Raw genomic sequence first — 13408 nt, forward strand, 5'->3', positions numbered from 1 at the left:
CTGTGTTATGGGGGAACAGATGCCCGTTTTATATTCTCCATTGTACTTATCTTTATTTTTTACATATTACAAATATATGTTACCCCTGAACTTAAAAAGTTAAGGGGATGTATTGAAAATTGCTTGCCATTCACAATAAAATTCTAGGTAGTTGTATTTAGAAGCAAAATGTCAACAACAGGCCTGTCCATCTAGAGGGGATATATTTTTGTACTAGTGATTTGTATATATGTATAAAATTACCAGCTCATAAGTTAGTCATTAACAAGTATTGACAGCTTAATGTATTAAGCCAAATTGAATCATAGCTGGGACAAATTTTTAATCTCTGGGAGCCTTAATTTCTTAACCTGAAGCTGAAGCTACTAATTGTCACTTGCCAAGTCTTAGATATTCTGAGCATCTCTACTACATATGCTATTTGAGCTTCTTGGAAGAAGAGTGCCCTGTAACTCCCAGTGGTATCATTCCTAGATGGTTCTTTTCTGCAATCATTCTTCCTGCACTTTCCATTTTTAGGGCTCTAAATCAACAGAGGGTGCAGAAGCTGGAGGCAGAAGTGGACCAGTGGCAGGCCAGGATGCTGGTTGTAGATGCCCAGCACAACAGTGAGGTAAAGGCCACTTTTTTTTTTTTATAGATGATAATGTTGATATTTTTTATTTTGGGGGGATATTGCTCTTTTAGGAAAATGGAGTAAAATAATCAGGGAAATTTCTTTGTTCACCAAGTCTGAGTTTCGGTTACAAATGGGAAGTGGGCCTGCTGGAGCCTTCCAGGGAGCCACTTATTGGCAAACCAGGACCACAGTTATGCCTAATTTTCTCTTTCTTATATGGTTTACTTTTTATTTATTAGTGCGTAAATAACTGTAGAAGTTAAAGTCTCAGAGAGTAATTTGTAACTTCAGTCAGAAGTTGTTGGAGTGATCCCACTATGAATAAGGAGACATATTTACATGTGTGTACTCATGGGTGTATGCACTTATGAATATATCTCTACATATATGCACATATATTAAAAAGCCAGGGGTATTTCATATAAATAAGCTTTTTCTGAAAGGACATACAAGGAACAAGTGCCTATTCTTATCTATCTAGGCAGTGACCCCTGAAGGTTATAGGATCAGAAAGGGGAATTTAACTAGTTTAAAATTTTAAAAATAAAAATAAGGTTGGCTCAATTTTTCAAAGCTCACTGGTTATCAGTGGAGCATACTTTTCCCATTGCCTTCTGAGCATCTCCTAAGCAATGTCTGTAGTAAGTTCTCACATATATACCCCAGGCAGCTGCAGTCTTTGGTTCTGGTTCCATCTAATTATTGTTTCAATGGCACTTGATGGTAAAGTGTAAGGAGTGAATATATAGTGTTACAGACTTCTTGCATCTGTGATAGTGGAATTAAAAAGAGCCTTCTCTCTTTCAGATGGAGCCTCTACAGAAAGCTCTCGATGTAGCTAGAGAAGACAACAGGAAACTGGCTTTGAGCCTGGAACAATCTCTCCAGACAAATAATCATCTACAAACAAAGCTCGATCATGTTCAAGAGAAATTGGAAAACAATGAACTTCAGCGACAAAATTTGGAAAACTTCAAGTAAGGGCAGGATAGTCACAGTGAAATTAGGGAAAAGCCTCTGGGAGAGAAAGTTCAGCCCAATCACATAAACCAGTTTGCGCCAGTCTTCAGCTTGGAACTGGTACTCCCAGCAGAGCCATGTTAAGGAACCAGACATACCTGATCAGCAGCAGACACTAGCTAGCTGGGGTATGTTCATTCGGATCTCCTTTTCAGCTCTTCCCTCATCTAGTGTCAAGCTGCTGCTCCACATGAAGGTTAAACCAAAACTTAAAGAATATTGCATGTTTCTGCCAATGCTTTCCTATCAAAAGCTGAAGTGTCCTTAAGAAGCATGATTTGGGAAAGGAAGAGCAACAGCCTGGGTGGGAATAACCCATTCTAGGAGTGGGATGACTCCACCCAGGCAGATCCTAAACCATTGTTTTCCCTTGGGGCCTAAAATTAGTTAGGTCAAACCCATCAAGTTCAGGTCAAGCCTCTCATTTTTTTGTAAACTGCATCTAGGTAAATAGGATTTGGATATAAAATTTCATGAAAATTTTTAACCAAGGGAAATGCAGTGTGCACATAGATCTTTATGCCTTTCGGCTAGCGAACATACTGATACGTGAAAGGCATAAAACTAAAAGGCATGTTTTCCAATTTATGATCTGTGCAAATTCTGTAATGTAGTGAAATGTTGCTAGCTCAAGAAATGAGCCAGAAACTGTTGCTGGCTTGTTTATTGGTTGAAACAAGAGTATGCTTGACTCTTTGAGTTGGAAATCTTTATATTGTGAATAACTTTTTGGCTTATAATGCTACAGGTACATGCTTTTTTCCCCTCCTTCTGTTAATGGGCTCCAGACCAGCGAAGTTCACCTGGTGCCTGATCTGCTTCTTGTTTGTAAATCACACCTTTTGGACAGTTGCATGTTCCTCTCCAGGCCTTCCTTACCTCCTGAAGATGATTTCTAAGGGTGACTTCTTTTTTTCCCCCCGAAACAGAGAACGAATGACTGAGGAATCTAAAATGGAAGCGGAAATGCATGCTGAACGCATAGAAGCTCTAAGAAAGCAGTTTCAAACTGAGAGAGAAACGGCCAAGAAAGCAGCACAACGGGAAATGACTGAGGTATGGAGTCGAGTGACAAGAAGTGTCTCTCTAGATGAGTGCCTTTTAAGAGCAGAACCAGTTACAGGATTTCCAAGCACGGCTGCAGTTGTTCTTTGGTCCTTCTAGTCCCTCTGTGATCAATAAGCCCAATGTGATCAAGCCATCTCTGTGCTCTTCATAAATCAAAACACAAAAAGCTCCTGATAGACAGTTCTCTGCCCAGCCAAGGAGTGTCTCGATGAGAGCTTTCCCATTGGCCAGTGATAACTGAGGGACAGAGGAAGGAAGTGGCTGCCCATTGGGTAGGCATCAAATCGTCTGTCCCTTCAATTTGCTTCACTAGCACCTATTACTCGTTTACCTTCTCTTGAGAGGCACGTATGTCCGTGCTCTGATGTGTGCTACGTGACCCTTACTTAATTGTGATCTCCACTCTTTACATGAGACAAATAGGGTAAACAGCAGAGGACCTTTGTTGAGTAACTAGAGGCTATGTACAATTCTGAAGGAACTCAGAGTAAGGGTTGGGTGATAGAAGAAGGGAAACGAAAGTACACTATTGAGCCGGGCAGAGCTGACGGGGCCAGGACACCCAGTGTAAGGGGATGACCAAAGCTTAGTTACAAAAATGAACAGGATGTGTGAGCAAATGAATAGGATTTCTTTCTCCCGATCAGAGCAAAGATTTTGGGAAATGTCTGAGAAAGAGTTGGTAGCTGAGATGGTACCAGCTGGTAGCTGACCTTGACTGTCAGAAGGTTAGAGGTGAACTTTCAGGTCAAAGTGGAGTTCTGTGGCTTTCTAAGAAATGGGTGGTGTGATGTAAACCACCATTTTAGGAAGGGGAGTCTGGTGGTAGTGGGGAGTAGGCAAGCATGAAGAGAAATGGGAGGCATGTAGACCCAAGAAAACTAGGACAGTTGGGGTGCCTGGGTGGCTCAGTAGTTAAGCGTCTGCCTTCGGCTCAGGTCATGGTCCCAGGGTCCTGGGATCGAGCCCCACATCGGGCTCCCTGCGCTGCGGGAAGCCTGCTTCTCCCTCTCCCACTCCCCCTGCTTGTGTTCCTTCTCTCGCTATCTCTCTGTCAAATAAATAAATCTTTAAAAAAAAAAAAAACTAGGACAGTTACTTTGGGCTTTCAAAGATTAGGGCCAACCAACATAGTTAAGTTGAAAATAGAGAACAATTAAATCAAAAAAGTATTTTAATAGAAAAATCATCAAACAGACACTGAATGTTGTATCATGAACAAAGGGGAGGGAGGAATTAAAATAACTCCAAGACTTGCTTGGAGTGGCTGGTCTGTAGGTCTATATTTTGCCAAATTTGGTGTATTTAGCGACTGCAATTTACAGAGACCATTTAGAAAATTTGTAAATTACAAAACACTATTTAAACATTAAAACTTTATAAAGGGAAACAAAGGTACACTGAAATTAAAGGCACCTTTAATCAGAGATAGTTGTCAGAATACTTATAAAATTTAAATCCTTTTAACAAGGATCACTGAAGATTGTGAACTTGTGGGGAGACCAAGGGAAGAGTGAGAGTTGATGTTGGTGGTTAGCAGCAGGGTGGGCTCAGGGTGCACCACTCAAGAGTCCCAGCTCTGCCTCATATTAACGGGGTGTTAATTAACTGCAGATAATTTCAGAGTCTCTATTTCCTCAGTCATAAAATGGAAATCATCATAACTACTTTCCAGTGTTTTTGTTTTTGTTTTTATTTTTTTTAAGTTGGAAAATATATGTAATTATCACAGTGCCCGAACATAGTAAGTACAAAGTAAGTGATCATTGTTAGGGCTTACCCAGTTTTGACAAAGCTGTGATTGAGGTAATGGTAGAATATAAATAAAAAGGCCAGCACTGTGGAATGGAGTTAGGATCTGAAGGAGTGAGCCAGCGTAGAAAGAAGATGTACAAATAACAGCATGTCAAATACTACCAGCCGTCCCAAGTACTGCATTCTTCTCCCTTGTGTGCTGCCACCTCTTCCTAAAAACCAAGCGGCACTGATGTAAGGGTACTGGAGGAGGAAAGGAGCTCTGTAAAACGATTTAAGTCATGTTAAAAGATAAACTGAGGCATATTAAACATTTTAAGAGTTTATTTGAGCAAAACTCAGTTCAAATCAGGCAGTATCCAATCTAGCATTAAAAAGGAGCTTCAAGGAGTGGTACAAGATGAAAGGCTTTCAGAGGCAGCCAGGAGCCAGGAACAAGATATATTAGGCAAAAAAGCAGGTTGGTTATAGAAAAGTACTTTCCTTTAGGGGATGGCAGGGGTTTTATCAGGCAGATTACTTGGTGGTTAGCAACAATGAACATGCATTTCAAGGTTTTGAGAGAATACAGCACACTAGGGAGACTGCTATGATTATTATAAGCAGGATAATTCCCAATGTCTAGAGTGTCCTTTGGAGCCATGGTCCCCAAGACCCAAATCAATCAGAGTCTAATAAGGGAAGGACTCTGTTGAAGGAGTCACTTTCTTAAGCCAGCTAGCTTGCTCAGTAATCTTATGTAGCTGAGTCTCAGCTTCCCCAGAAGTGTAGTCTAAGTGCAGCATGTGGTGTTGTCCCCAGCACAAACACCTCCTTACTCAGCTAAAAGATAATCGATAATATCCTATTATCCAGAACAAGTTCAGGCAGAGAGTCTAGGGGTTTTTGTTGGGCAGCTATTTATCAGTAGATTCTGCGGTACCTTTAAGAGTTAAGGAGAGGTTTCTGATTGTAGCCCCATTTGCACATACTGCTAGCCAAGGCACTAGGGATCTGCCAAAGGAAGCTAATTTTGAATCATGAATGCCTCCTGGTAAGTACTGTTTTCAGTCTGTGGCTCAGGACTGGAAATGTGACAACAGTGGAGGCCAGTAATATTTAAGTCTGTAGACCACACCAATTTTATTCTAGTTCCCTTTGCCTATGTCCCTTTTTTGTACAGAACCTGGATGCAAGATTCCCCAGGCTTAGAGTTTTTAACCAGAAGCAGAGAAATTGACCCTTGGGTGTAGGGAGTATGATACAATGGAGACGGGGGAGAGTTTGGTCCAGAGAAACTGAAGCACTGGAAATCAGGGAGAAGTGTGTGATGGGCAGAACTACAGGATCACCAACATCATGGCATTTCCACCAGTTGTTTGAAGGTTGGATTACACCCTTTGCAATGGCATCATTTTTGCAGGCCAGAGCAAGGCAAAAGGTGGGCAAAAGAATCCTAAAGACCTTCATGGTGTAAGAATTAGGAAAGTGATGGTCAGAGAGAGAAGGAAGAATGGAAAGAAACATTCTTGATCTGACATCTTAGGCGGAAACAGTCTACCCCGATGTCAGCTCCTTCTCAGTCAATTTGATTTTGAGGCCTCCACACCTCATATTTACATAGGACCAGATGTCAGATGGAGCCTTCTTCAGTTGTGAAATGTGCACCAAAGGTTTGATACCTTCTAATTTGGCAGGGGTGTCAGTGCTCAAGAGTACTTAGTAGGGTCCTTTCCAGGAATCTCCCTTTTGCAAAAGTATCCACGTGTAACAACAGCTGACTTTAATATGCTCATGTTTAAAGATCTGATGAGAGTTCACTCTAATAGAATTGATAAGGATATTGGCTTATATCTGTGATATACACCATTTTAAGATAATTGGAATTATGACTGATAAAAGAACATACCAGATTTTTAGGAATTTCCTACAATTGCTAGAACACATATTAATAACACACATTGTACAAATATAAGGCTTATCATCACTATTTGACAATGCTTCCCATGTAATTTAGCATACCAAATAAACCTAATTGGTTTAACATTTCTCTTTTAAATGGTGAGACACAAATACTTTGAGATCAAAAAAGACTCCATTTAGAATTTGATTTGGGGAAGTTGTCAAAACATTTGAACATTTGACTATGATCACAAATTATTATGAAATATTATTTAAACAAAGTGACAATAGAAGTTTTAAAGGCAAATACAGAAAGTTATATAGTTGTGAACAAAACTTAGCTCTTAAGAAAACCCAGTCTTCTCAATGTTAAGTAATAAAAGACAATGTGAAGCACAGTAAGTTATTTTGCTAGGATGTAAAAATCTTTGTTTTTCAGGGAGATTACCCAAAAGATTTAAAAAAAAAACAAAAACCTTTTAGAGACTCTTATCAAGAACAGACCAATAGTCCAAGAAAATTGTCCCTCTAATGAAGAGAAAACCAAATTCTAATTTTGCACCAAATTCATTCTTTAAAAACAACCACCTTGACCACACATAAAAGTCCTTTCTCAAGACTCCTTTTCCACAAACCAACTCTTTCTTTTGTCCATTCAAACTTTCTTCTGTGTCTTTTCCTCTTTCTCATTCTGGAGCAGTCATTTTACTTCCCTTACTATTTCTCATAGTTATTATTTTGAAGTAATTTTAATTACACATATTGACTAGAATCCTTAAGCCTTAGAACCCTTATTCCTAGTGAAAACTAAGAAATAAGCAATTGTGGAGTGTGTTACACTAAAATTCTGTGGGTTGGCAAGTTTATAAATACATTTCTTACTTTCTAGAAGAATATTCTTCCTCATAGTAAACTTTCTAATGTAACCAAAAAAAATGTTTACTAACCCAAATATCTTTAGTTTCTCTGTAAAAGAAAGCCAAAAGTGGATAAACCTATGTTTAGTAATTAATGTTTTGGTATTTTATTTGGAAATGATCTAGATATTCAATGAGTATCCACCATTTAATTTATTTTAGGGTGATTTCAAGGTTTCTAGTTAACAAAAAATTGGGTAATTTTACCCAAAATTGGAAAATTTTATCCTACATCTCTTTAACAATTATGTTTAGATTACTGATGAAAATTTCATGAGACATTAAACAGCTTACCATGATCTCAAATTTCTTGCTGACAAATTCTGTAACAGAGATAGATGAGCCTATCTGACTTTTAGTAAATGTGGTAAAACAGAAGTATTACAGCTAATGCTGATAATTCTGAAGACATGGATATTTTAAGTAAAAGGTAGCTTAAGTTTGTTGTTTTATTTGTTGACGATTATCCTAGATCTTGTGAACTTGATATGTATAAATACTTATCTTTAAACCAATTAAATAGAGCTCTTGATAAATTCATTTCAAAGGTAAGAAAAAAGTCTCTAACATGCATACAAAGACAAACATACAGACACAAACAGATCTTACAAGTTTCATTTTACAACTTTAGTTTTGAGACAGGTACAATAATGCAAAACTCACTAGTTTATAAAAGAACAGTTGGATCCAAATTCTGTTTTTGGCAAATGGAATAAAATTAAGGTTACGTGTTCAGGCTCAACCTTTTAACTCCTATTTGTGAAGGAGAATTTTAAGATTTTTCATGGGCCTACTTTTCAAAATATCCTTTTTTTTTTTTTTTTCCTCCTGGAAGAATTGTCTTCATTCTTGGAAAAGACCAAGTAGAATACTTACATTTCAAAAGTCACAGAAAAAGAATATAAGTTGCACCAAGGAGGATTTTGTTCCCTAAATCCAGATCTTTTACAATATCTGCAAGCCTTAGATGAATTAGGGGAGTTTTGGGGATTGGTAAAAAATTTCAATTAGTCTAGGCCTGAATTTATGTTCTTGTACACTTGATTTATAAGACAAGTACAGTTTTTAATTTATCAAAGAATTGGGTTACAACCTTTAATAATATACAGACTGACCCACCCAGCCAACTACATTATCTTCGATTTGCTTCTTTGTATCCAAAAGATTCCTATGTTGCAGATTTAGAGTTGTGTGTCTTTGGAATATTTTAGTAAATGCTCCCATAGAGACTTGAGAATGTTTCTCTTTCTCTCTAGGTACATAGTTTCATTTTAGCTGAGGGGAGAAGGCCTTTTTTCCTCAGCTTCACTCAGACCCAAAGTATCAGCACTCACTAGGTGAACTGCTGTTGACAAAAAATACTGCCATCATGGCAGGGGGAAGAAAGGAACTTTTAAGTCTGTCAGGCTCTGAATATGGCCATCTTCTGACCATAGAGCTACTTGAAATCCTTTCAGATATCTTGCCAGGTTTTAGCCATGACAAACAGTAAATATTCCTAGCATTACTGAACAACCCCATGGATGCAAGAGGGGTCCCCAGAGAGGACACAAAAGATAATCCCCACCCAAGATCCAGAGCCACCCCCAAAGATAACCAAAAGAATTGTCCTGGCTGGCATCAGTCAGGTTACTAGCCAACCATAATTTTAGAGCCTCTAACCTGATGGTTGCCTAGCCAAGTTCTCAGGACACAAAACCAGATAAACAAGAAGGCAGTAGTTGTCCCTCGGAGACAAAGGATCAACTACCAATGGGTACCCGAAAGCAGATTCACAAGACACAATTCAAAGATCTAATTCTTACACCTATCTTTTCCCTGTCAGTCTGAATTTGGAAGGGATGTGAAATTTTACCTTCCTCTCTCAACCAGACACCACAGACATCTGAGAGAGCTGACTTTGGTAAGACTTGTCACCCATTGCTAGCTTCTGCTAGTTTTCCAGATCCTGTCTGTAGGCTGTGGGCAAGTGGGGAATTCCAGCGGGTCTCATTCTAGTCACCAGAAACAAGAGAGGATGAAAAATAATAATTTTCCTTCTACCCATTATAAGTGCTTGGCTTTGCTTCTCTAGAGTACGTCGTACATGGATAAGCTTATTTAGGTTAAAAGTTCTCCATGGTAGCCACTGTACTTCCAAATTATCTGTCTGTTCAGCCTTAAAGTTTTATTCACCTGAGGCCTCACACTGGACCCACTCCAACTCTGGACCCAATTCGATTTTAGGGTCAGAACCAATCTAACTCCAGTCAGTTTCTGGACCTAGTTCAGAAAAACAAAGGCTCAAAGTCTGACAGCTGCTAACACAAAGCTGCAGAGTGAGGATCCAATAGGTACTTACTGTGACCTCCAGAGGCTTCAAGGAAGCAGGGAGCTCAGTGGGTGCCTACGCCTGGTTGCTTGTTGCTCCCAGGGATCATTGCTCTCCTTCCTTTTTCTCTTCTGACACCAGAACTGTTAAATATTTAATATGCCTCAGTTTATCTTTTAAGAGTTTATTTGAACAAAAATTGATTCAAATTGGGCATTATGCAATCTAGCAGAGAGCTCCAAGGAGCTGTACAAAATGAAAGCTTTTAGAGGCAGAAGGGAGCAGGAACAAGTCATACGAGCCAATGACTTGAGTTGCTTATTGCAGAGTTTCTTTCCTGTAGGGGATGGCAGGGTCAGGCAGATTACCCAACTCGTGTTGATCAGGCAATTCCTGAAGGACTCGTTTAAGAGTTCATTTCTGGGAAAGCCAGAACTAATTCAGTTTCAGTTTGGTGACGTGGGGCTTAGCATACAGGATTCCATTTGGGGCTATCGTCTTGTTTTTAAGAGTAATCTCTATGCCATTTTTCTGCCAGACAAGTTTATTAAAATCTTTAAAAACTGAAAGCAGTATTATAAAAATCTATACAATGGTAGTAACGGGCAAGTATTTATATAAATTAGCCTTATAATTTTCAGTTCTCCAGACATGAAGTCACAAGCAACAGAAAGGAAGAGAAAAGCTTAAAGCTGAGCATATGTGCCAGGCTCTCCCTTCTTTCTCTACTTTATCTTACTTAACTAGGAATCCTAGGAGATAGGTCATTTGCATACTTGGCTAATAAGTGCTACAGCTGAGAGTTGAACTTAGGTTGGACTCCAAAGTCATGCTCTTTAAAAGCAAATGATGAAACTGTATGGAGGTTCCTCAAAAAGTTGAAAATAGAGCTACCATATGATCCAGCAATTGCACTACTGGGTATTTACCCCAAAGATACAAAAGTAGGGATCCGAAGGGGTACGTGCACCCCGATGTTTATAGCAGCAATGTCCACAATAGCCAAACTGTGGAAAGAGCCAAGATGTCCATCAACAGATGAATGGATAAAGAAGATGTGGTATATATATACAATGGAATATTATGCAGCCATCAAAAGGAATGAGATCTTGCCATTTGCAACGACGTGGATGGAACTGGAGGGTATTATGTTGAGTGAAATAAGTCAAACAGAGAAAGACATGTATCATATGACCTCACTGATATGAGGAATTCTTAATCTCAGGAAACAAACTGAGGGTTGCTGGAGTGGGGGGTGGGGTGGGAAGGATGGGGTGACTGGGTGATAGACACTGGGGAGGGTATGTGCTCTGGTAAGCGCTGTGAATTTTGCAAGACTGTTGAATCTCAGATCTGTACCTCTGAAACAAATAATGCAATATATGTTAAGAAAAAAAAAAAAGAAGAAGAAGGTAGCGGGAGGGGAAGAATGAAGCGGGGGAAATCGGAGGGGTAGACGAACCATGAGAGACGATGGACTCTGAAAAACAAACAGGGTTCTAGAGGGGAGGGGGGTGGGAGGATGGGTTAGCCTGGTGGTGGGTACTGAGGAGGGCACGTTCTGCATGGAGCACTGGGTGTTATGCACAAACAATGAATCATGGAACACTTCATCTAAAACTAATGATGTAATGTATGGGGATTAACATAAGAATAAAAAAAAATAAAAATAAAAGCAAATGATGAATATATATTGTTTATCTGTTCTAGGAAAGATTGTGTTTAGTGTTAAAAATTAAAACAAAAGGATGAAAACTACTTAGAATTTTGCTCCACAGTTCTTAATGAGACATCATTATTATTGCCTCACTTACCCTCCTCTTTAAAAGAAAGGTCCAAAGAGAACTAAATACGGGGACAGGCCTAATCATAAGCTTCTTTTCCAGAATGGAAGCTTAAAATGATCAAATTTTCCCTTTGTGTTCCACAGCTGAAGAAAGCCCTTGATGAAGCCAACTTCCGATCAGTGGAGGTAACCCGGACCAACCGAGAGCTGCGGCAGAAACTGACAGAGCTAGAGAAGATCCTGAACAGTAGCAAGGAGAAAATAAAGAATCAAAAGGCCCAAATTAAGCTCCACTTGTCGACCAAGGCGAATAATACTCAGAATGTAGAGAGGATGAAGGTTGTATGAGAAATGCTAAGTCTCCCCTCACTTCTTTAGTATCTGATGAGGATCCAGGCAGGTGGTGGGGTCCGGTAAAGATGGTTCCAGAGTTCTCTAACAGCAGCTGTGTTCTCTGGGAATTAGAGCTACACCTGGGGTATGGGCAGATTGCCAGGGAGCCTGGGGGGGTTACTATCTCTTTTTCCAGCAGAGATACTGCTGTGTAAATGTGTGGTTTCTCATTAGCTGCCATGTCACCTTCTGGCCCCCCCAACTGCCTCTTCCCCAGTGGTTGCATACAGCTTTGCTCTTTTAGGGTAGTGGGCCAGACGGGAAGGAGGACCCAGGAGGAGCTGCTAACTGTGGGTCTCATATGGGATTCTTTCTGTCATCCTATAGGCAAAAAGAGCAAGCCAGTTTTTCCACTGATCATCTTTCTATGTTATTTCCACATTTACTTTCAGCAAATAGAAACAGAATTGAGGCAAATGGAGCTAATTAAGGATCAATATCAGAAAAAAAATTATGAACAGGTAGGTGATTTTCACAAACTGCATGTTTACCATTCACATAAAATCTCAGACTCAGATTCACCAACTGCTTCCCTCTTTGTGCCCCACCAGTCACTGAGTATCCAGAAGTTCGTATCTGAAATGACTAACCTACAGAAGGAGATGCAGCTGTTGGCCAAGAGCCAATATGAGACGTCAGCATGGAATAAACAGCAAGAGCTGCGACTCGAGGCAGAGCGGAAAATAAGGCAGGAACTGGAGAGCCGGTGCCAGGTGAGAGGCTTCCTCAGACTCCTCTGAGATGAGCAGCAAGTGACATGTACTGAAACCCAGCATCAGAGCACCTAGATTTTCTAGATTCTAAAGAAGAAACATAAGCCTGCAAGAGGAAGAAGCCTATAGCTGAGAATATGGCACATGTCCTCAATTTTCGATTTATAAAGTACTCATTCTTAACAACTGAAGCTCACATATGCAAAATACTGGTTCCTAAGACTTTGGAACTGAATTTCCTAGTCTTTCAGGAACTTTATAGCCTTTGGTCCTTCCCTGAAGCTCAGCTATCCCTGCTGCTGTGATAGGACTTGCAGCTCTACCCAGCCTTCTGAAAAGCACAACATTCTATCACTGAATACAGGGACTTCAAGGGATCATCAAGCTCTTGCCTTCTAGCAGACGGTGTCTCCTGTGAAAAAGTATTCCTTCAGTTCTGGAAAGAGATGTCAATCTCTTCTTCCTCCTCAGGAGAATACATAAAATCAAAATCTGTGATCATATGCATTATGTATACTATGAGAGTAACAGTTTTTATCTTATATTTTGGTAGCACATGAAGTTAAAAAGTATAACCCCATCATACTTTCATAATTTGGCTGCCCGTTTATTACAATATGGAAGCTTCCTGTTCCATATGGTATATTGGGAATTTGTAAAAATCTTTGTATCACATTTTCAGGAATTGGAAGAAACTATCAGACACCTAAAGAAATGTAAAGAGGCAACAGAGCATAAACTGAAAGAAGCCAGTGTGGAATCAGAACAGGTAAGCCACAGACATAAAGACTTAGACATTCAAGGTAAAATCCTTCATTAACATAGTTGTCAGGAGTGTAACAGGCAAGAACCAATAACTTAACTAAGCCTAATATCTACTATGAAGAATAATTTTTAGATTGAGATTCTGTGTCCTAATAAAAGAATGTTGAAATACTGACTAAA

General features: G+C 39.5%; 1 protein-coding gene and 1 non-coding gene across 2 annotated transcripts in view; one reads left to right on the plus strand and one right to left on the minus strand.

The window, feature by feature from the left end:
- CCDC150 (coiled-coil domain containing 150) overlaps nt 1-13408 on the plus strand; it is a 77680-nt gene that overhangs the window by 61640 nt on the left and 2632 nt on the right. Inside the window, 7 exon segments of the mRNA XM_021703078.1 lie at nt 520-613; nt 1427-1596; nt 2569-2695; nt 11502-11696; nt 12143-12211; nt 12302-12463; nt 13146-13232. Coding sequence (XP_021558753.1) covers nt 520-613; nt 1427-1596; nt 2569-2695; nt 11502-11696; nt 12143-12211; nt 12302-12463; nt 13146-13232 — 904 coding nt within the window.
- On the minus strand, nt 8566-8636 carry LOC123324483. Its single transcript, XR_006539846.1, has one exon. It is a non-coding gene; the product is annotated as a small nucleolar RNA SNORD56 (small nucleolar RNA).

The sequence above is a fragment of the Neomonachus schauinslandi genome, chromosome 3 (assembly GCF_002201575.2).
Source record: "Neomonachus schauinslandi chromosome 3, ASM220157v2, whole genome shotgun sequence".
NCBI lineage: Eukaryota > Metazoa > Chordata > Mammalia > Carnivora > Phocidae > Neomonachus > Neomonachus schauinslandi.